This window comes from Protopterus annectens, chromosome 7.part1 (genome assembly GCF_019279795.1).
Source record: "Protopterus annectens isolate FY-2018-M chromosome 7.part1, PAN1.0, whole genome shotgun sequence".
Taxonomy (NCBI): Eukaryota; Metazoa; Chordata; order Ceratodontiformes; family Protopteridae; genus Protopterus; species Protopterus annectens.
The window spans coordinates 164375431-164397909 of NC_056740.1; the positions used below are offsets into that span (position 1 = coordinate 164375431).

Here is a 22479-nt window from a genome sequence, read left to right on the forward strand (position 1 = left end):
CATTCCACTATTTCACAGCTGTTTATTCCTGTTAATGAAATGGAAGAAGACCATTTGCAAGGGTCATTCCATAAAATGAAATGGCTAGAGGCTAAAATGAAATGACTAAATGTACAGCAAGCCAACAATCCATATGGCATCCCATATTCAGGATACTTTATCCAAGGCCTTTTCTTCAGCTGAGACTTCTGTTTCACATTCAGAAGTACATTAAAACTGCAGGCAACAGTGTTACTTATCCATATTTTACAATGAAAGAAAATTGTAATACTCATAAACAGTGGCATAAGGTACTGAAAAATTAAGTTCAAAGTACTCTGTAGCAAAAGATTGTATTACTGCAGATCAAAAGAACACTCCAGAGGGATAGTTGTTTGTTTTAACAAAACAAATAGAGGAAGAAGCTCAAATACTTTGCAATGAATTATATCCATAGCTATTACCAGAAAGATTTGGACTGCTAACAGATGGAAACCAAACATGATAGGTTTGCATATCAGAAATTTATGTTTATGCCTTTAAAGGCTCAGCCCACTTCACTACATGTAGCAGCCTTGATACAATAGCAATGAGGCAACATATAGTTGATCTATAACTAGAATAAAATATAGTTTTGTGTCTGGTCATGCAGCTGAGATTCAGAATGAGAATGGCCTCTACACCATGCATGCATCATTGGAAGTACCCCAGCTTAGGTCAAATAAAATTAAAATATATTCAAGCACTTCTAAAATTAAATCTTGCAGAAGATGATGAAATTGTGTAGGGAATGACCCACACCCAGATTTGTTCATTTTCTAGGGACAATATTTCATCCCTAACCAAAGGAATTGAAAACTGCTAGTACCTATCATCTTGGGGGGTACATTTGTGAGAATTTTTTCCCTCTATCGTTGCTAACGCTAGTACTAGGGAATAAGAAAAATAGAAGGAGCTTGTTGGACCTCACTGTGACAATGGAGCTTTCTCAGAAAAATGTTTCAAAATAGAGTTTATGAATTACTGTACCCATTTATAAATCCCTTCTATATTCCACAGTCAGTCTAGTTTGCTATAAAATATATTGCAGTGTCTGCAGGTAGCAGGTCTCAAATCAACCAAATGCTGCTGGACCAACATCTTAGTCTGCATGTCTCTTACCTGAAGTGCGTCAGTTCTCCAAGGAGTGTGTCTCTCAAGCAAAAGCCATAAAATTCTATTAATTAGAGCTCTAAAAAAACTGTTGCTTTCTGAGCTGCCTGTGAAACACTATTGATACTATGTATTCCTTTAAAGAGGATTTTTGCATTTTCTTGCTTTGTACATTGGTACTGTGATTGGCTCTGGTAACATTAACACGTTGCTTTATTTTTAGATCACACGTCCATTGCTAGAAAAAGTGCAAAATGTACTGAAGATAGAATGTGCTAAGCGCTGCCTTACACTGTCTGCCAGGTTAGTATATGTTGTTTATATACTAGATTAACTTGTTTGTGTATTGAGCCGTGTGGAGTACTTTTAGAAGACTTAAATTGTCATATACATTTTCATTGCATGACCTAGTGACAAGATACTTTGTTATACAGTGACTACATTTTCATTGCATGGCCTAGTGAGAAGATATTATGTTATACAGTGACTCGGTTCTGGAATGGGAACTGTGGTATATCAGCATGGGCAGAATTTGTGTGAACAGCAAACTCCTTCATTTATAACACTTCATCAATGCATCTTACTGTGAAGCAACAACAGATGGCTGTGTCATTAGGGACTAACTGTGTTACTTTGCATCCTTTTAAATGTAAGTACATTGTATCTTTCTGTTAATTGCTGCACTGTTTATGGGACATCTATTGTCACATTAGTCTCCGTGCTATCAAAGATGACATGACCTAATAGGTACAAGGATCATGAGACCACATTGCATACCTCTCAACCTCTTAAGTTAGGAAATCTGGACAAAGCCATAAATAATGGGGGTACAAATGCCCAAAAATAGGGACAATTTTTAAATATTGCTCTTGCAAACTTAGAAAGTTGATAGAATAACAGGTTTTCCATTAGCATGAATTTTCTGAGGGGTATGAAGTCTGAATCTCAAATGTATGTCATTTTCTGATTTCAGTCCTGAATGATTTGACAGAAAACCACAAGTTTATTGAGAAACAGACCAAAATATAAGGCAAAATTTTGGACATTGTCCTATAATATGAATATTTTTTCAATCCAATTTTTAATTACACACCACAAAAATGGAAAGACATTTCTTATGGGAACTGTACTCACTTTTGTGTTGTAAGGTTAAGCACGGTTATAGTATAGCAAATAGACATGGATTTCATTAAAGACTGAATTAAGTATGACCAAACAAACAGAAGGTCGGCAATCAGAATCCAAATGCACTGCCTACAAACATTCTATATCTACTTATTCTAACTCCAGGAGGTCACCATTATCACTGAAGCAATGGCTTTGTCACACTCAGTTAATAGCGTTTGTCTGAATATTAGCTCGGATACATTTAAAACTCTCTGATGTGCTTATACTGACACTGACAGCATACTGAAGACTGTCATCATAATAACCACACAAACAATCGCACATTCATTTTTCAACATACATTTTCAGGTTTCAGATAACTTTGAGTTCAGCATTCACCAGAATGTGTTTTATTAACTTCACATTAAAACTGATCCATGACAACATATAAATTTAGTCACTGTTTCACTGGTTTCTAGTATTTGTATCAATCTTATTTGTGGATAGTGTATGTTGTCATGCTAGTTGTGGTGCAGTTCATGCTTAGTTTCTTTATTATTGTTACTGTCTGATTCCTACCATATCAAGTATGTGGTTGAAACATCATAGGTTCATAGGTGTATGCTAACTTAAGGTCTTAAGGTCCTTTCTACCTGTTACAAATAAACAAATAAATAAAAGTGAATCACACATATAGCTGTTTTACTATAAAATAAAATAAACTTCTAAGCAATTCATTATACTTTTATTATATTTCTCTAACCAAGGTACATGTTTTCCTGACTAAGAAATAAAGCAGTGCATATCACAGTACCCTTTGAGTATCTGTTAGGCTGAAGAAAGTAACCCTATCACTAGGTATGAATTTTATTTAAAAAGTATTACATAACGGCCAGTTTGATTTGGCCACCTGACTAGCTAAGTTCATTCTTTCCAGCTGTAATAAATACTTTATACTTTAATCTCTGCAAAAATGATCAGTTTAACTCATAAGGCAATCAAACTAAACTTATTTTAAAACTCTTCATATGCATTTTCATACTACAGCTGTTTCCTTCCAGATCTCTTTTTATAAAAGCGGAGTCCGCAGCTGTGCTCTGACAGTCAGTCATTTCCTTGCAGGTCCTGTCAACCAGCTAGCTTAAGGCCTATCTAGTCTTAAAGATTGGGCCACTCCTGGAGGAACAGTCTTGGATTGGAGACCTTACCTGAGCCAGCCAATAAGAGATATGAGAAGGTCCACATGGAGCATTATCATCCTAGACACCACTGCCCATTAAGTGTATTTTCTGTAACTTTCCCCTTCTTTGTCTAATGGCTGGCAAACATATTGTATCTGCATTGCTATCTGATGTAACTCATTAATCCTGGCCAGCCATGCCACAGGCTACAGTGGCATTTGCTGCTTGGCAGGCTTCACCCTATAAGCGCTAAAACCTGCACATGCCACCTACTCATCTGCCAAAGAGCACTCAAGCAGCCCCGAGTAAAACCATTCTTCCCCAAAAATGAGCAAACTGGCATCAACAACTCAATCCCATCCCACCCTGGCAAAGTACCTCAGGAATGGGCCAGCTATTTGAACCTGGGTCATTTGGGGCCAATCTTAGGGTTATACATGTCTGCTATGGAGTTATCATTAGACAAATGAAAAGTTTGTAGCAACAGATATTTTATAAAGGTACTGAAACCATATTGTACGAGCATTAGCATTTCAACACCCTATTAAATGTGACTTAGTTTCTAGTTCACAATCTAAACATGATAATTTAATGATAATAAATAAGGTAGCTGTTTAGAAGCAACTGCATTAGCTGCATGAAAGGCATTTCTGAAGTCTGCATAGTATGGCGACTTCTTAGTGTTTTACTTAGCATGCTCATGGTGTTGCAACATTAGCATGCTAAATATATCACTAAGAAGTCACCACTGAATCATTTCATATGCCAAGAGATGGGAAGAGCAAGAACATAAGCATCATACTACACTAACTATAGTACTTTTTCAGTTGCATAACAATCTTTTTTATATTTGACATTTCATATCAAAGTCTAGTTGTTGAGACCAACAGAACTAACAGGCATCTAATAAAAGCATTTCAAATTGGAGGAAAATTCACCCACATAGCCATGAATACTTTTGTGCCCCTGTAGTTCTAGTAGTACCTAGTAGGTTACCAAACCTCAGGAGAGGACAATAGTTTACAAGTTCTTTCATAAGATACCTACTTGTTTAGTCATGACTAAACATGCTTTGATGTGCTTGTCATTAAACAAATGTATAAATACTGCATATTCAAGTGCAGACCTGGCAGAGACAGGACAACCAGATAAAGTTCCATGTATTGAGGGGGCAGAAGTAATAGAAGTGCCTATAGTTGTACGGGATCCCTCCTTTTTCTTCTCCATTTTTGCCAGCCTGTGCCTGCTGAATATGTAGTCTTTTGCCTAACATCTGATCTTTTCAAGTATTTTTTTTACTGTGTCAGCTGTATGGTTCCTGGGCTACATTTTAAAATATTATACCATCTAAATTTACCCACAGGTAGACATTGCTGATGATTAGATTGAAATTATATGCAATATCATAATAGATTATAGAAATCTGACTTTTTATTTATTGACATCTGACTTTCTAAATAATTGTAAGTGAATGTAGTCTAATCTGTGATCAATACCGCTAAGTAAAAAGTGCCGGCAAGCTTTTCTTTGTCTCTGTGGAATATCACTGTCAACAGCTTGTTAATCAAACAGCTATAACCAAGATGATCTGTTCATGTATCATATATATGACTATTTTGTTCATGCATGAAAGAAAACTCTAGTTTGAACCTGTGTAAACTTTTGTTAAATTCATAATCAATAAATATAACAAATTATCCTTCTTTATTTATTATATTTCCCTACAAAACAGACCAGAAACATAATTCTATGAATATTTTGCTACATTTATTCTCTTAAAGGCAGATATAAATCCTTATTTTATATGCTCCTTGTCATCAACTAATTTCTTTTATTTACCCAGGCCATTAAATAACTGAAGCCTGTGTTGCCAAACAAGCTTTTAGTGTATGAAAGCAAGCAATACTGCATTTTACCAGGTAATGTAGCATAAGTTTGACTTCACTACCTCCATGGCCAACGTTCTATGATTTAGCATTTGGGTGGGGGTAAGGCCGGACTTATCCATGGCAGGTACGTTTTGGTCACAAGGGCAAGTGGTCAAACAAAGTCAGGTATAAGTAAGCATGTTTCATTGCTGTTACACAATGCTAATTTATATGTAAATCTGTGTTGTTTTACTTACTAAAGTTTTTATTTTGTGCTTATGTTTCCTTTTTTCTGTTGTGATTTGTGTAAATAGTTCTGCGTTTTTGACTCCTTTTTTTGCTGGATACCACAAATTGGTTTTGCTGTTGTTTAAATATTGATATATTATTTATAATTTAAGCAAATATGTTTATTTATTTATTTATGTTTAGTTTTACACTTTGTTGTATTATTAGTAGATTTAGTTAACTATAGCTATAGCTATGTCTGTATCCTGCCTGTATAGTTTATGTAGTGTTCCACTGCACAGTGGTATATTATAAGTGAGCTCTGCTTTATGTATGTTGTGTTTCCATTTCCTCTATGCTTCCTTGGTTGGTGCACATGTATGGAGATGTATAATTAATGCACTGTATGGCGGCACTTGCACACTGAATGTAATGAGTGCAGTTTTGGTCAGAGTGTTTCAGAACATTTTCTCTGTAGATATCAAAGATGAATGGGTGGAATAGGTATATCTTAAATGAAGTACTTGTTAAGGTGTTTATCACAGTTTTTGTTGTCATTTTAAAACAGGGGTATTCTCCTCAATAATTAAAACAGACTTGTATTTACTTTGCCAGTTAGCAGGGATAATTACTTTTTGGTTTGGATGTTACTTGGGATTTTCTGCATTCACCCTAATGTTTGGCATCAGGCTTGATTTTAAGCTCTGTAATTCTAAAGAATAGCCAAATAATCCACTTAAAATGTATTGATAAGGTTAAAAAAGGACAAAACTTGTATTTACAACAAGCAGGGGGTTAGCTTTATTGACCTGAATGTACCCATAAAGACTTAGAAAGTAAAAAGTCATGGCCATTCAGAAGTCATGTAGCTGAAACACTAGTATGTCTTTAAGGGATCATTTGCATATGGCTAACAAAGTTCACAGATGACTGAAAACTGGGAGCCATTACTGAATCCCCAAATGATGTGGACATTCTACAAAAGGGCCTCACTGAGACAGACACCTGGTCTCAAAGCCATGGCCTCAAGCTCAATGCCAAAAAATGCATAGTCATCAAAACCCAGTGCCCATGAACTACCACATAGACGGTAGTCCACTTAACCCCGAAAGCGTGATAAGAGACCTAGGGACACAGGTGGACAGTAGTCTCTCCTTTGATAACTACATCACCACAGTAGTCAGGAAATCCTTCACATGGCACACCTCATCACAAAAGGTTTCTCATCCAGAAAAAAGAAGATCAATGTTCCTCTCTACTCATCCCTCATTAGACCTATTATAGAGTACAACCCCCATTTGGTATGTACCTCACAAGACATTTACAACAACTGGAAAGGCCACAGAAATACCTCACAAAGAGGATCACAGGCCTCAAACAGATGCCCTATGCAGACCATCTAAAAAACAACTCGAGCTCTACTCCATCGCATATCGCTTACTCAGAGGCGATCTCTGCCTAACATACAAAGCCATGTCAAATCTAGAGCTGTTGGACATGCTACACTTACAGAAATCCCAATCCCTCTGAGCCACACGTTCCAGGGACCTAAGCCTTGTCATCACAATAAACAAAACATGCTGGAGGGATAGGTTCCTGTCCCAGAGACTCCCCATACTTTGGAACAGACTGCCCATTCATGTCAAGCAGAGTGTTTCACTAACCCTCTTTAAGAAAAATCTTGACGATTGGATGGGAAATAGGAAATTCACCCCCGGGATCACTTCTGTGGCTCTGCTCGACAGGGGCACAGGAAAATAATTTTTGGGTGGTGAAAGCCAGGGATTATTTATGTCTAGGCTTGTACAGGCCCTTGGGCTGATAGTCTAGTACCTACCTATGAACCTATGTCCTCCACTATAGGAAGACTTTAGCTTGGCTGCGGTCTTTCTTGCAGTTACCGTTTCATCTTTTGGTTTGGATGTTATTTTGGGATATTTTGTAGGCACTGAATAGTTTATGGACATCATGCTTGATTTTAAGCTCTGTATATCTAAAGTAAACCTAAATAATCTACTTAATCTACACTGAGGAGGGAAAAAAAAGGCCAAAGAATGCATGTATAACACTAGAGGGATTTGGCTTTACTGTGAGTAAAGAGACTTGTAGGCTGGAGAATAAAATACTTGAAATTTATTCCACCATCTCTCTATTTCCTACATTTGGCTTTACTGGTCTGAATCTACCCACAAAGCCTTTATAACTGGCCCATCATGTGTCTTCTCCTAAATGAAATAAACATTTTGATGGTTTTAATTTTCTGACGGTGAAATGTTAAATTCAGTGACACAGCAAACGCAGCTTCTCACATTAAATAATTTGTTTTCAAAGAAATTATAGATTGGTAGAAATGTTTATTAGACTCTCTATCAATTAACATCTAATATTGAAAATTCAGTCTTGTCCAAGTCATGTCTGCAAAAAATAACATTTTCTAGGAGTGAAAAGTGAAATCCAGAAAAGCTGCATGGTCAAGGAGGAAGGTCAGTTTTTTGGACAAAAAGTTTAAACTGCGCACAGAATATTTTTGTTATGGAGTCTGAGATTTGCAATACCCGGAAGACACCGATTCATTGTAAAATGAGCAGTTAAAGGAGGGAAAGCAGACAACACAATTTCTGAGAGATGATTGAATATTATAAAACAACTGTGAAAGCATCTAGTCAGGTATTGCAAAATCTAATGCACAGAAGAAAAAGTATCTGAACTGTCTATGTGTCGTTTTAGGCATTGTTCCAAAGACCAAATCACTACCATAACAGCTACAAACAAATGCAATCTGAGGGTCATGCTGCTCAATGCTAGAAGTCTAAATCTCAAAATGCATTCGCTCAAAGCACTCATTAAAATGGAGAACATTGAAATTTGTGCTGTAACAGAGACCTGGTTCAAGGCAGCAGATATCAGCCCTGCACTACCAGGCTATAACTCATTCCACACCTTTCGGCTCCAGAACTTGGACCGAAGCTCCAAAGGCGGAGGTGTTTCCATATTCATAAAGATGCGCACACTTCCAGACTGGTAGTTCAACATAACACATCAGAGATACTTCAGGTGCAGCTAACATTGGGTAAGACAGCAATTCAGGTCATAGCCTGCTATAGGTCCCCAACCATGACCCAAGACTCACACTCCACATTCCTAGGCACCCTGGAGAATATTAGGGTCCAACCTAACACTCTCATACTGGGTGACTTAAACTACCCCTCCATTAATTGGGAAAACTACTCATCATGTACCAATACACTTGCCCAACACTTCCTGGAATTCATTAATTCCATTGCCTTGAACCAGCTCATTTTTACCCCCACTAGAGGTAGCAATATCCTTGACCTGGTCAGTACTAACATGGGCGACCATTGCTCTATACCAATAGTCAACTCCTCCCTGGTTAGATCCGACTACAAACTAACTTGGAAATCCACCCCCCCCCCCAAAGGTAACCACCATGAAAAACTTCTCCAAAGCTAACTTTGCGCTCCTAAAAACAGAGGTGGCTAACTTCACAGCACCCATGCAATTGAAGAACAGCTGCATGACTGTCAAATCATACACTAATGCCCATTATGAACACGTTCACAAATGCATGGATCTCTCGCCATACCCAATAGAACCAAGATGCTCTCCTACAAAAAATGAAGCCAATCTGGTGGTCCCCTGTCATAAACAAACTCTACAACAGAAGTAGGAAACTGATGCAAAATAAGGTGAGGTCTCAAGACTGGAAAAACTCCCTTATCAGCCTCAACAAAAAGTTGAGATCCTTTATCAAATCCTCTAAAGCTAGCTATGAAAACAGAATTGCAGCAGATAGTAAAAACAACCACAAGGCCTTCTATAGTTATGTAAAGAATCTCCACAGCAATACCCAGATTTGCTCGGAGCTGTTGCACAATGGCACCTCCTATACCAAGCCAACAGATATTGCCAATACATTGGCCGACAGATTTAGTGCCAACTTTACCCCTCTCTCCCCCATCAAAGGACCAATCACAATACCAGTAGATTGCCAGGCACTCAGTATTACTGCTGCACAGGTTAAAACAGCACTGCCCAAGGCCAAGAATACAGCTTCTATGGGACCTGACAATATCCCTGGCTGTGTTCTACATGAACTACAGAGTGAACTGGCACCTCACCTGTGTGCCCTGTTCAATCACAGCCTCACCTCAGGCTTTGTCCCTACTGAATGGCACACTGCTACCTACAGTCATCCCTCTCCACAAAGGAGGAGTGACTACAGACCCTGGGAGCTATCATCCCATTAGTCTGACAAGTCTGACATACAAAGCTATGGAACGCATCATCATGGACCTAATAAACAAGGATATGGGGGAATCTCCAAACTCTGGATCCCACACAGTTTGGTTTTATGAAGGGTAGATCATGCCTGCTCAACCTGGTCAACTTCTTTGAGTCAGTCACCAGAGCTGTGGATGAAGGCAAGGTGGTTCATACAGCCTACCTTGATCTGGCCAAGGCCTTTGATACCATTCCCCACTCAGGAATCATAGAAAAACTCACTAAGCTAGGCATCAACCCCTATATCACTAGGTGGGTTGCAAGCTGGCTGACAGATAGAACCCACAGTGTGAAAGTAGCTGACTCCAATCAGACTTCCGACTAGTCACAAGTGGAGTCCCACAGGGTTCGGTCCTGGGTCCTCTCCTGTTTGGTATCTACTTCTCTGAAGTCCAGGCCAACACGAATGGATTCTGGCTGACAAAGTTTGCAGATGATTGCAAGTTGGGAGCCATAATTAACTCCCCAAGTGATGTTGACATCCTGCAGAAAGGCCTGACTGAGACCAGTGACTGGTGTCAGAACCATGGCCTTAAGCTCAATGCCAAAAAATGTGTCATCATCCCCTTTGGGAAAAACCTGGTTCCCATGAATTACCACATCGATGGTAGTCCAATGAACACAGAAGGTGTCATAAGAGATCTGGGAACACAGGTTGACAGCAACCTCTCTTTTGACAACCACATTGCCACTGTGGTCAGAAAGTCCTTCTGTGTGGCACATCTCATTACTAAGGGTTTTTCATCCAGGAAGAGGTCATTGTCTCCCTCTGCTCTTCCCTTATTAGGCCAATCATCGAGTACAATGCCCCATTTGGCATGTACCTCACTAGACACCTACAACAACTTGATAGGCCACAAAAGTACCTCACAAAGAGGATCCTAGGCTTTAAACACTTGTCCTATATGGACAGACTCAAAATACTCCATCTATTCTCTGTCTCATATCTCCTACTTAGAGGCGAGCTCTGCTTGACTTACAAAGCCATGTCTGACCCAGCTCTGTTAGAAATGCTACATCTAAAGAAATCCCAATCCCTCCGCACTACATGCTCCTGAGACCTCAACCTCATTACCACAATCAACAGAACAAGCTGGAGGGACAGGGTCATAACCCACAGACTGCCCATGCTATAGAATACACTTCCCATACATGTCAAGCGGAGCACCTCACTGGCCCTCTTCAAGAGAAATCTTGATGAGTGGCTGGGAAATAGAAAATTCACCACGGAGATCACGCCAGTGGCTGTACTCGACAGAGGCACTGGGAACTAAAGTTTGGTGGCCAGGATAATCCTATGGGCTAGGCTTGTAAAGGCTCCAGGGCCATTAGCCTAGTACACACCTATGAATCTATGTGATATCTAATAGAATCTCTTGTTCATGGTTTGACTTCCTGGTTGAATGCCTCTTACACTATTGTTAAAGTAGATGAAACATCCTCTGGAAACAAGTGCCTATTAGATATTAACTCCATGTCTTCTAAAATGTGAATCTGGTGGGTTTTATATTGGGAGGAATGTTCTTGCTTTGTTATAAGCTCAATGCATTTTGAAACATTAACAAAAGAAGCATTTGATGTAATAGAATGTGTTTTAACAGGCAGAACCAAGACAGGCTCAGTCAAGAATAACCACTGCTTTCTTCCTTTCTGCTTTTCTTAATACATTTTAAATAAGAGGATCGCCAAACAATGATCAAAGCATATGAAGCAAAGGTAATTTATTAGGTCAGGTGAGTTACAAGCACACCTAATAGCGTGTCCCCACATTTTAGTAATCTTGGAAAGAAATTCTTAGTTAAACTTTTTTTTTTTTGTTCATAAACTCTTTTAGTTGAGATAATATACAATGGCTCCCAGGTGAGAAGAGATATGGCACCTTGGAGTGGCAATCCTCAAGAAAAGCTTGCTCTCAAATTATTATAATTAGATGGAATAATGAATAGAAAAAGCTCCTCCCACTTTGTTCAAATATATAGATCACTACAACATTGTCTATAGTGACTTAAAGAATACCAGGTTTCTGAAATGGCTGAAAATGTGTTAATACTAAACATACAGCCAGCATTCTGTTTGTGCTGAGACTTGTTTTTTAATTGGGAAGGCACCCAGGTGCCCTGCAATTTTGGTTCAGGAAACAGGCTACTGAAACTAGATATCAAGTATTCGTCTTTAGGAATTTTGAGGTTAGGTTCTTCTTAAAAACATTTCCCTGGAGTAGACAGAATTTGTTGAATCAATGCACTTTACTCTTTTTTTATCAGAAATGGTGTTATTGTAAGACGTAGCTAAAGAATCTTGATTTTGAAGCCAAAGAGTTCTGTTGACCCATGGAGCATATCTCTCAATTGCTGTGATTTAGGCATAATGCTATGATTTGGCTCTCCAGTTTTGCCTTGCTCTTCTTAGATTTCCTGATTTTCTTTTCTTCGTAAATTTAGACCATGTATGGTTGCATACCAAGTCTCCCTATCACTACCTGTGTAGGGTCTAGTAAATAAAGACCATCTATTCTGAAAAATAAGACGGTGCTGTTCTTTTTTACCATCTGCTATAATTTGAAAGACCAGTGCTATGAATGAACCGAAGGGAGGGCGATGGATCAGGCAACTGCTATACTGGCATCTAGTGCCATATGCAGGAACACACAAAGGGATGCATCAAGCAGCACATGGCACTGTAGCTGGTTGGCAGGCCTGTACAGAAGTAAACAAGCATCACAGATTGGGGTTTTGTGCCCCTAAATCAACAGCTTACATGTCATATCACCAAGGAACAATGGTTAAAGACTTAAATTAAAACCAAATGCTTTCTCATTTTTCATTGCATATGGGCAGAATTAGGACTTGTAGCTGCTAAGTTTTTCCCAGCATAGAGGCAATTAGGATTTTTCTTTAAATGTGGTCAGTCCTGGTCTGGGACACTAATGCCAGACCCTCAAATTATTAGCATGAGGATAGACCAGCATGTGAAGACAGCAGAAACGTGGTGGATGAGAGTACAAACTCCCTCTATTGCTGCCAGGTTGATGGATCTTCTGGTCAGTTCTTAACCCACAGGAAAAAGAATGGACTCAAAGCCAGTAGGAGGAGGCTGATGATTAGTGGACGTTGAGGGGTAGATTCATACACAACGAAAGAGAGAGATAGTATGGAGGTGCTATTAGACTTTCTTATATGAAGGCTGGTATTTGATACCATCAAAATGAATGGAATATATGAATCCAGGAACCCTGAAAAATATCCTGGCTAACAAAGCTGCTTGCAGGATGGTCTACAGGAAGAATTGTAATATGTAATCTATTTTGTCATGAGAAAGAAAAACATTCTGCAAGACTGAGTGCAGTTTAGTACCCAAATAAGTTGTACAGTAGTGGGTTGTAAATCTGAATTTACTGGATTGAGAGTCAAACCCAGGTTGCTGAAAATATGTAGGGTCTAGTGGATACAGCATTGCAAATGCTGAACATACTCTGCCTCAATGAGGCAGTTATTCAGAAAGGAGTAAATTTAAACATGCTTGAGTTCTGAGATAAGCAGGACCTAGGCTATTCATTTTGGTGAGCACAATGGGAGAACAGAAAGGTAGTGGAAGAGGTGAACTAGAAATGCTGATTTCTATCTTGAATCTCACAAAAAAAGGTTTTGGCTTTCCTTATGAGACACACAAAATATGCATTTGCAAGTCCATGATTAGCAACCAGACCCCTTGTGGTAAAGTAACAATAGAAATAACCAGTTTGTGGTCAACATTTTGAATTTCTTTGGTATTAGCAACTTAAATTAGATTTGACATTTTGAGAAATGGCCTCAAATTCTCATTCTCTCTGGGAACCAGAAAGAATATGGAAAAAAAGAAGTTATGTACTCACCATACCATTCCATCTGAGTAGTTATACTTAATTTTTCTGCAACCTGTGGGTATTTGGATCCATATCGGATCCGAGCCGGCTACTTTTTTTCTAGCATCTGCTCCAAGCTCCGAGCTCCTCCCCCTACCCATAATGCACTACCATCTCCTACCTTCCCTCAGATCGAGTTTGCTGTGACTAAATACATTAGCAACTCAGCCCAATGAACCAAACCTGTATATGGACATGATAAGGTCCGGGGGACGGAGGGAGGGAAGTTTGCATAAAAATGAAGTATAACTACTCAGATGGAATGTTATGGTGAGTACATAACTTCTTTATCTGAAGTAGTTAACTTCATTTTATCTGCAACCTGTGGGACAGAGTCCCCAGCTACTCCAATCCTGGGAGGCCCTTATGGAAGGATATTCCTGAGCACCACAAAGCCAAAGGATGCTCTACCTCTAGAAATAAGGTCTAATTTACAATGGGAAATGAAGGTATGTGAATTGGCCCAGGTTGCTGCTGCACAGATGTCATCCAAAGAAACCCTAGACCAAAAGGCAGCAGAAGTCGCCATGGACCTGGTAGAGTGAGCTTTAACAATACCAGGAGGAGATAAACCTTTTGCTTTGTAGACATGTGAAATGCAAAGAGTGATCCATCTAGCCAAAGAAACCTTAAAAATAGCTTTTCCCAAAAAGGATTTGGAAAAGGAAATAAACATCTGGTCAGACTTGGGGAATGATTTTGTTCTATGAAGATAGAAGTGAAGTTGTCTATGAACATCTAACAAATGAAGTTTGTATTCACCCTTGTTTTGGAAATTAGGAAAGAAAACAGGCAGATTAATGGGCTGGTTTATGTTTACTTCAGATGCCACTTTAGGTAAGAAAGAAGGATTAGTATGGAGAGAGACCCTATCCTTATAGAAGACCAAATAAGGAGACATGGCAGACAGAGCTTGCAGCTCAGAAACCCTCCTAGCTGATGTAATGGCGACTTGGAAAGCTGTCTTCCAGGATAAAAATTTTAAATCCACCGATGCTGCAGGTTCACATGGGGGAGCCACCAATGCCTGTAGGACAAAGGTAAGGTCCCAAGGGGGCACTGAATCCTTGACAGGAGGGTGCAAAAGAAAAGTGCCTTTAAGAAAAGCCTTACACAACCTAGAAGAGGCTAAGGCAATTTTGTCTTCACCAACATGAAAATTAGAAATGGCTGCCAATTGTACTTTCACTGTGGAGGAGCTAGCTCCTTGCTGAAAAATACCAGACAAGAAATCCAAAACCGCTGGAACAGGGGCTGTAAAGGAATCTAGATTTCTCTATGAAGCCCAAATGTAAAAATGGTTCCATTTACTGAGATAAAGTCTCCTAGTGGAATCTTTAAGAGAAGCCACCAGTATGGATTTTACTGGAGATGAAAGACTGGGAGTCCTGGCAATCAATGGAACTGGAGCAACCAAGCTGTCAACTTGAGGCTGCCCAGGTCGGGTGGGCAAACACCCAAAGGATGGGAGATTAGATCTGGGCAGGGATCCAGAACCCACGGAGGAGCTAAGAGATGAGACCAAAGGAATGGGAACCAAACCTGGTGAGGCCAGAACGGGACAATGAGGATAACTTTGCACCGCAGTCAGCAAGCTTTCTGAGGAAACTTCAGAATGAGTGGCAATGGTGGGTAAGCATAAAGAAGCCCGGGGGGCCAAGCATGGACTAGAGCATCTCTGGGGGCTTCCACTGGTGAGGGAATCAGAGCGAAGAACTCGCTGCACTTCGCGTTGGAAGGAGATGCGAAGAGATCGCAGCAAGGCTGACCCCATGCAAGGAATATCTCCTCCGCTACTGACTGTTTCAGAGGCCACTCATACGGCATCAGAATAGCCTGACTCAATCTGTCCGCTAAAATGTTGGAACGCCCCGGGATGTGCGTTGCTATCAGAAACCGACCTGTGGAAATCGCCCACTCCCACACTCTCATGGCCTCGTGACACAGGGGTTAGGATCTGGTTCCCCTCTGCTTGTTGATATACCAGACAACCAACATGTTGTCTGACTGAATTGCAATCAATCCAAGAGGGAGGACAGTGTGAAAGGCTTCCAACACTAAAAGCACTGCCCTCATCTCTAGAACATTTATATGCAACTTGGTCTCTGTCTGGGACCACGTGCCTTGGACTGTCCTTCCTGAACAGTGCCCCCCCCACCCGAGTTGGGAGGTGTCCGTGGTCACTGTGGCTTGGACTGGAGATGACGCGAAGGGGTGTCCTTCTATAACCTCCGGTGAATTTAACCACCAAAGAAGGGACGTCATGCAAACGTGACTGATCCTGATCGGAAATTCCTTGGGCAGGTCTAGCCAAGACCATTGAACAGCCAGAGTCCATTGGAGAATCCGCATATGAAGGCGCACACAAGGGAGAATCAATATAGAGGCATCCATGGAGCCCAGTGCCAAGAGAACCTCGCTCGCCTTTGGAGACTTGAAGTTCACTATTTGAGCTATGTGGCACCTGAGGTGTAAGATCCTGTCTGGAGTTAAAAATACTTTCATCTGCAAAGTGTCTAGCCATGCCCCAATGAAGTCAAAAACTTGTACTGGTTGCAACTGGGATTTTTGAACATTGACTGTAATCCCCAATAGATCTGCCAACTGAAAAAGTAGTCTCGGGCCAGACAAAGTAGATGCTTGTTGGGCACAACGAAGAGCCAGTCATCCAGGTAAGGAAATACCTGAATACCCTGAAGCCTCAGTTGAGCCGCTACAACTGCCATTAACTTGGAGAACACCCTGGGGGCTATGGTGAGGCTGAAGGGTAGGGCTCTGAACTGAAAGTGACCGGTTCCCAGCTGGAAACGCAGGAACCTCCTGGAGCTTCTATGGATCTTGATGTGGTAGTAAGCATCCTGGAGGTCTAACGAGCACATCCAGTCACAATCTCTGAGATAAGGTAGAATGGACTGTAGGGAGACCATCCAGAACTTCTGTTTGGCGACAGACAGGTTCAAAGTTGACAGGTCTAGAATGGGCCTGAGGTCCTGAGTCTTTATTGGCACTAAAAAGAACCTTGAGTAAATGCCTGATCCAGACTGGTCGGGGGGGACCAGTTCGATGGCTCATTTGAGAAGCAGCTTTGAAACCTCTAGAGCTGCAGCCTCCCTGTGAGTGGATGTAAAATGCGAGATGTGTTTTGGAACATTTGGAGGGGCAACAAATGGGATAGTGCAACCTCTGGATATAATCTGTAACACCCAGCGATCTGTTGTTATGGACTCCCATTCCGCTGGGTGTAAGGACAATCTCCCCCGACTGCCTCCAGAGTAGGACAGCTGGGTAACCCCTCAGGGCTGCTGAGCGGGTCTATCAGAAAAAGGTTCCCTAGACCCAAAATTCCTGGGACCCCCTCTACCTCTGGGTCGGCATTGATCCTGTCCCCCTCTGCCTCTGGGGGAATAGTTGTCCTGAGAATCCCGTGAAAACTGAGATTTTCAGAACCACATCTTCTTTTGCCCTCTTTGATTCCTAGAGAAGGACCACTGAGGGTTAGAGAAGCGGATCCCGATGGCAGACAAAGTCTTTCTGTCTTTTTCGCTCTGTACAAGTGTGTCACGTACTGTCTTCCCAAAAAGGGAAAAACCATCGTAGGGAGCATTAATAAAAGACGCCTTGAAAGGGTCCATGAACTGACACAACCTGAGCCAGGTGTGACGCCTCATGGCTATACCTGTTCTGGCCGCCCTAGCTGCTCCTTCCATGAAATGGGAAAGGAGCCGCATAGATGTGTTCGATAGTGACTTCAGAGTCAACATTTTTGCAGAGAACAGCTCTTTGACCTGTGGCAGTAAGGACTCTGGGGGCAACTCAGCAAATTCCGATACAAGGTCTCGCTGAAGCCAGATCACATGTGCCATATAGTTCAGTGCACAGATTGAAAAGGTCGCTGAGGAATAAATGCGCTTCCCAAACCTATTCACCAACCTGGACTTCTTGTCTGGAGGGTGGACTGAGGAACTCTCCTGCACTAGCTCCTTCTTGGTGGCCACTGCAACCAACATAGTGTCAACTGGGGCTCCTTTTGACCAAGGTTGTCTGTCAGTAGGAGGAGATAAAATCTTGGGGCATTTTGAGATGGACTCTACAGTGTCAAGCTCCTTCCATGCCCATGTGGTGATAAGGTCCACCAAGGGGTCCGCTGGCGGAGACACCCAGGAAGTAGATGGGCCCATGCCAAAGGCCTCCAGGAACACTGACTCATCCGCAGAAGGTTTTGGGGCTGGCCAACCTCCCCTCTGGTGGAGGATCTCCATGATGTCTCCGAAGGAGACGCCATCGGGAAGTGACTTGGGGGAACCTTCTCCTTCCTCTAAGTCAGCGTCCAAATGCCTCCTTTTGCACTTGCGCTTATGGTGGCCCTCTTCAGTGGCTGCAGGGGGTTCCTCAGGGGGAATAACCTGGGGTTCCTCTGGTACAGGCTGTCCTTGAGATAGGATGAAGGCAGTCATTGCCAAATCCAAAGGGGTCTGGGTGGAATCCGAGGGGATGAGCTGGGATCTCAATCCCTGTGAGAGAACCCTCTCCACCACTTCGAAGGCCGAAAGAGAGTGTACCTCCTTGGCACCCAGCAAGGAGGAAGCCCTCCCCGGATCCAAAGCAGGGACCGGAGCAGAACCAAGGGTAGCCTGAGGTCCAAGGAAACAGGTCGGATCCAAAAGAGGTGGAGCCGAAGAATCCATTCCCTCGGGTCTGACTCCCTGTCCGTGGCTCCAAGAGTCACTCGGCTCTGAACTAGTCGGATCCGAGGAGCTCAAGGTAACAGCCAGAGTCAAGGTTGGGAGAACCATCAGCGCCGAGCTACCAGCTCCAAAAAATCTCGGATCCAAGAACCCCGAAGCTGACGTACAGATCGGGGAAGGAGAGATGGGGTGGAAAAAAGGCATGGAGATCCCCCCTCCAGAGAGAGAGGGGCCTGGCAAGACTCCCATCTGTATTTGGGTCTGAATGAATCTCCGCATCATCCTGTCCACATCTAAGTCTGATAAGCTCTGAGTCGATCGCAAAGAAGCCAACAAATCGGATCTGGCTGGTCTGAGCTGTGAGGGCGAGGAAGGCCTCAGATCCGAAGGTTCCAGTGGCTCTGGTGAAAAACGAGGAGACCGGAGCCATGGAGAAACTGGTCTCATAGACTTAGTAGAGGGACTAAGGAAGAGCTCCCTGTCCGGGGATCTCTTGCGAGGTCTATCCCTTTTCTTGTCCCTGTCCTCCTTGCACCTTTCTCTGTCCTCCTCTTTGTCAGCTACACTCACTGTAGCTTTTTCCTTGCCTGACCCAGCACCAGAAGAAATGGGAGTTTGAGTCCCTGTCTGGGTGGGAGGTTTGGTGGGAGTAATGGGTACTGAGGACGTGGCAGACTCCAGTGGAGATGCAGGAAGAAGGCCTTTGGCTACCAGTTTGGCCTTCCGATCCCTGAGGGCTCTAGGGTTGAACCCAGTGCAGACTGCACACTGAGTTGACAAATGGGACACTCCCAAACAAATTACACACAGAGTGTGACCATCAGCCAGTGAGAGCTTATGGCCACACTCTGTGCATTTTTTAAACACTGATTTTGGCTGATCAGCCATGGTCCTGCACCAAACACCACTCCCTACAAAGATCACCACACACAAACACACGTAGGGGGAGGGCAGACCTAGTTTTATAACAAAAACTTTTTTTTTTTTTTTTTTTGAACTAACCGACGAACAAGCGATATACTTGTGGGGGAGGAAGGGAAACAACTAACACAGACACACTAAAGACAAAGAATTTTTTGACTTACTATCCCTGAGCTCAGAGCGAAGGAGACCACGATGCTCACTATGGCATGGCAAATGAGATCTGGGGGAAGGTAGGAGATAGTAGTGCATTATGGGTAGGGGAGGAGCTCGGAGCAGATGCTAGAAAAAAAAGTTGCCGGCTCGGATCCAATATGGATCTGAATACACACAGGTTACAGATAAAATGAAGTTAACTACTTCAGATCAATCATTTTGATCTTTTATGTACAGGTTCCATTAACATAGCCCTTTTAGCTGACATCTGGAATACTAAAAGATAAGTGATTTGGGGAGGTATGGCTTACAGGTGCTGGACCTTGAATCTGTTTTGAATTAAACTCCAGTATTTAACCAAAATAAACCATCTCTCTATTCCCTGTTATCAGAAACATTATCATTTTTCCCATGCAAAAGATGCACTTATGTTTGTGTAATAATGGAGTATATCTTCCATAATCGGAACTTCTGGCTTATTAAAAGAAAAACTGTAAAATGAACTTTTCGCTCATTCAGTCTAGCAGCAGTACAAGTAATAAGGTGTGAAATGTCACAGTGCTGGCAGCTGATTATGTGACATTGTTCAGAAAAGTAACATATTGAAACATATGTAACCATGCATGCAAAGCAGTTTTTTGCCTCACATGCTCAATTAAATCATTTTCACTTTCAAGCTGCTTAATCTCACTACTGAATGGCCTTAATCAAGATATAACTTATGTGTGCAGCTAATATGGTTTGCTAATTGATGCAGCTTAGTGCAACAGTAACATTATAGGCAAGATGATTATACAATTAGTGTTATAGGCACATACAGGCAGCACATTTCCGTATGTTGAGGGTGCTAACCTCAGTAAAACATTGTGAGATCTCATTAAACTGCAGCAAGTAAAATCACTAAAATATATCTTCTCACTGACATCTAGACTGCTGACAGGGGACTCTCACCGTGATTTGTGCTGTAGCTGTTTTGTAGACATTTAAAATAAGTACATTTCCAGACTGCTTCAGAAACTGAATGACATGAAGGCCTAAACAGATGCCAGTATCAGAAAAAAAAATATCTATTCACTTTGAAGTGGTAAAATAAATTGTTTTGGAGTGTGCCTTCAGATGGAGTTTAGGTATTTGGATTCAGAAAGCTATAAACAGGTACTTTCCACAAATGGGAGGGGTTGGATTTCTGTCTAAATAGATCTTGGCTGGTAAATCAAAACCTAAGAATATGTGATACAGTATCAAGCATGTTGGATGAAGATGGTCATAGGTAAGAACCGAAAAATAGTAGCACAATGAGGACTACAATACAATATTAGCAAAGAAACAATAGTACTTCAGTGTGTTTGAAAACTAACTGGGAAAGATTTGCATGTCAGGGTGCAGAATCTTAAATGAGAAACCTACAGTATGTTATGGTGTAAGGCATAATTTGAAAAATCATTGCTATACTTGGATGCAGGATGCTTAGTGACAAAGTTAAAAATGTTTGAGTATGGTTATTAACAAGAACACCTACAACACAGCCTGGTGGAGGAGTTAATTCAGAAACTGCTACACATCTAAAAGTAGGTCAAGAAGTTAACTATAAATATATAGCACATCAAAAAAAGAGTATTAAAGCAGAATTTGCTGTGTACCCAGATGTGGGGTGTTTAATAAGAAACATGTAGCACAACCAGTGTTGGGATAATAAATGAGAAGCCTACAGCAAATTATAGGGATTATTCCATTAGAAATCTTCGGTTTGTATGGATCTGGAATATTGACCTAGAAATTTGCAGTGTGGGGGGTGCTGACTGAGAAAATGCAGTATATTTACATGTGGCTTAAGACATGGGAACCTAAAACACATTTAGTGTGTCAGTATTAACTGAAAAATTGCACCACATCTAAGATGGAAAGTGGTATAAAACAGGGAACATTGTTTTTGTGACACAAAAGCATTGTGACACAATAAAGTTGTAATGCTTTGGAGGTACATGCACTGAGAAAGTAACTCTGCTTCTTGGTACATAGTATAACTGCACAACAAGGTGGGTGAGATCATAGCCAACGTTGGCACCCGCCAAACCCATGGCCGTGGGGAGACCCCGATTATCTCTCCATGTACAAGGGCCCCCTCATGAAGCAGCTGTGGGTTTCTCCACCTCCTCCGCTTCTTGTTCACCTTGTAGAAATTCACACTGCTCTGTAATGGCACCATGTGATTCCACTTTTTTTTTTAAACTGTTGCCTGTAAGCTGCACTCTATCAGGTCCACTTCAGTAAAACAAGGGATCTGATTGGCTGCAGCAGCCAGGAAAGTAAGTTCTAGTTTCCTGATTGGCAGAAGCAGCCAGCCAGGGAAGTAAGTTATATTTTCACATTCTCAGAAAATTGTTGATTAGCTCATATTTCAGCCAAATCCCCAAATGATCCCCAAACGAACACAGTACATGTTTCTTATTAAACGCATACTAGAAGTACTTAAAGACACATATCACATGTGGGTTTATATTATGTATTGGAACAAACTAAACCGTGAATACCCTTTCGTCGACACATATGTGTCAAAATCACAGGTAAGCAAATGGCCACATCATCGATTTTTTTCCTAGGGAAAAAAATGGGTTGCCCGTTGTTGTAAATCTGCCTTTTTCCCCACTGTAGTGTGATCTCGGAGTTAGTATATTTAATTGGGGGGGGGTGGGAGGCAAAGCCCCCATTTTATAATGTTTGTAATAGCGTGTCGTGTGTAGTTGGCCTACTGATTTTTTCCCCTTGGAAAAAAATCGGCGATGTGACCATTCGCTTACTTGTGAGTTCAACACATATGTGTCGATGAAAGGTTATTCACTTTTTAGTTTGTTCGAATTTGTAATATAAACCCATCACAACATCCACAGCACAACCCACAACCACTTTCCTAAATGCATACATGTGTGCAGCCAGGCACTCTAGACTACACTCACCAGACCTAAGCACTCGCACACATGCCTGCATGTACATATCATAAA

General features: G+C 41.4%; 1 protein-coding gene across 2 annotated transcripts in view; it reads left to right on the forward strand.

Annotated features, from left to right (window-relative positions):
* The window catches only part of FGD5 (FYVE, RhoGEF and PH domain containing 5), a 1722626-nt gene that overhangs the window by 1508649 nt on the left and 191498 nt on the right, over positions 1-22479 (forward strand). For both annotated transcript variants that reach the window (XM_044078612.1, XM_044078611.1), the window contains exon 14: positions 1355-1434. In XM_044078612.1, the coding sequence (XP_043934547.1) occupies positions 1355-1434 (80 nt within the window). The remainder of the gene's footprint in view (positions 1-1354; positions 1435-22479) is intronic.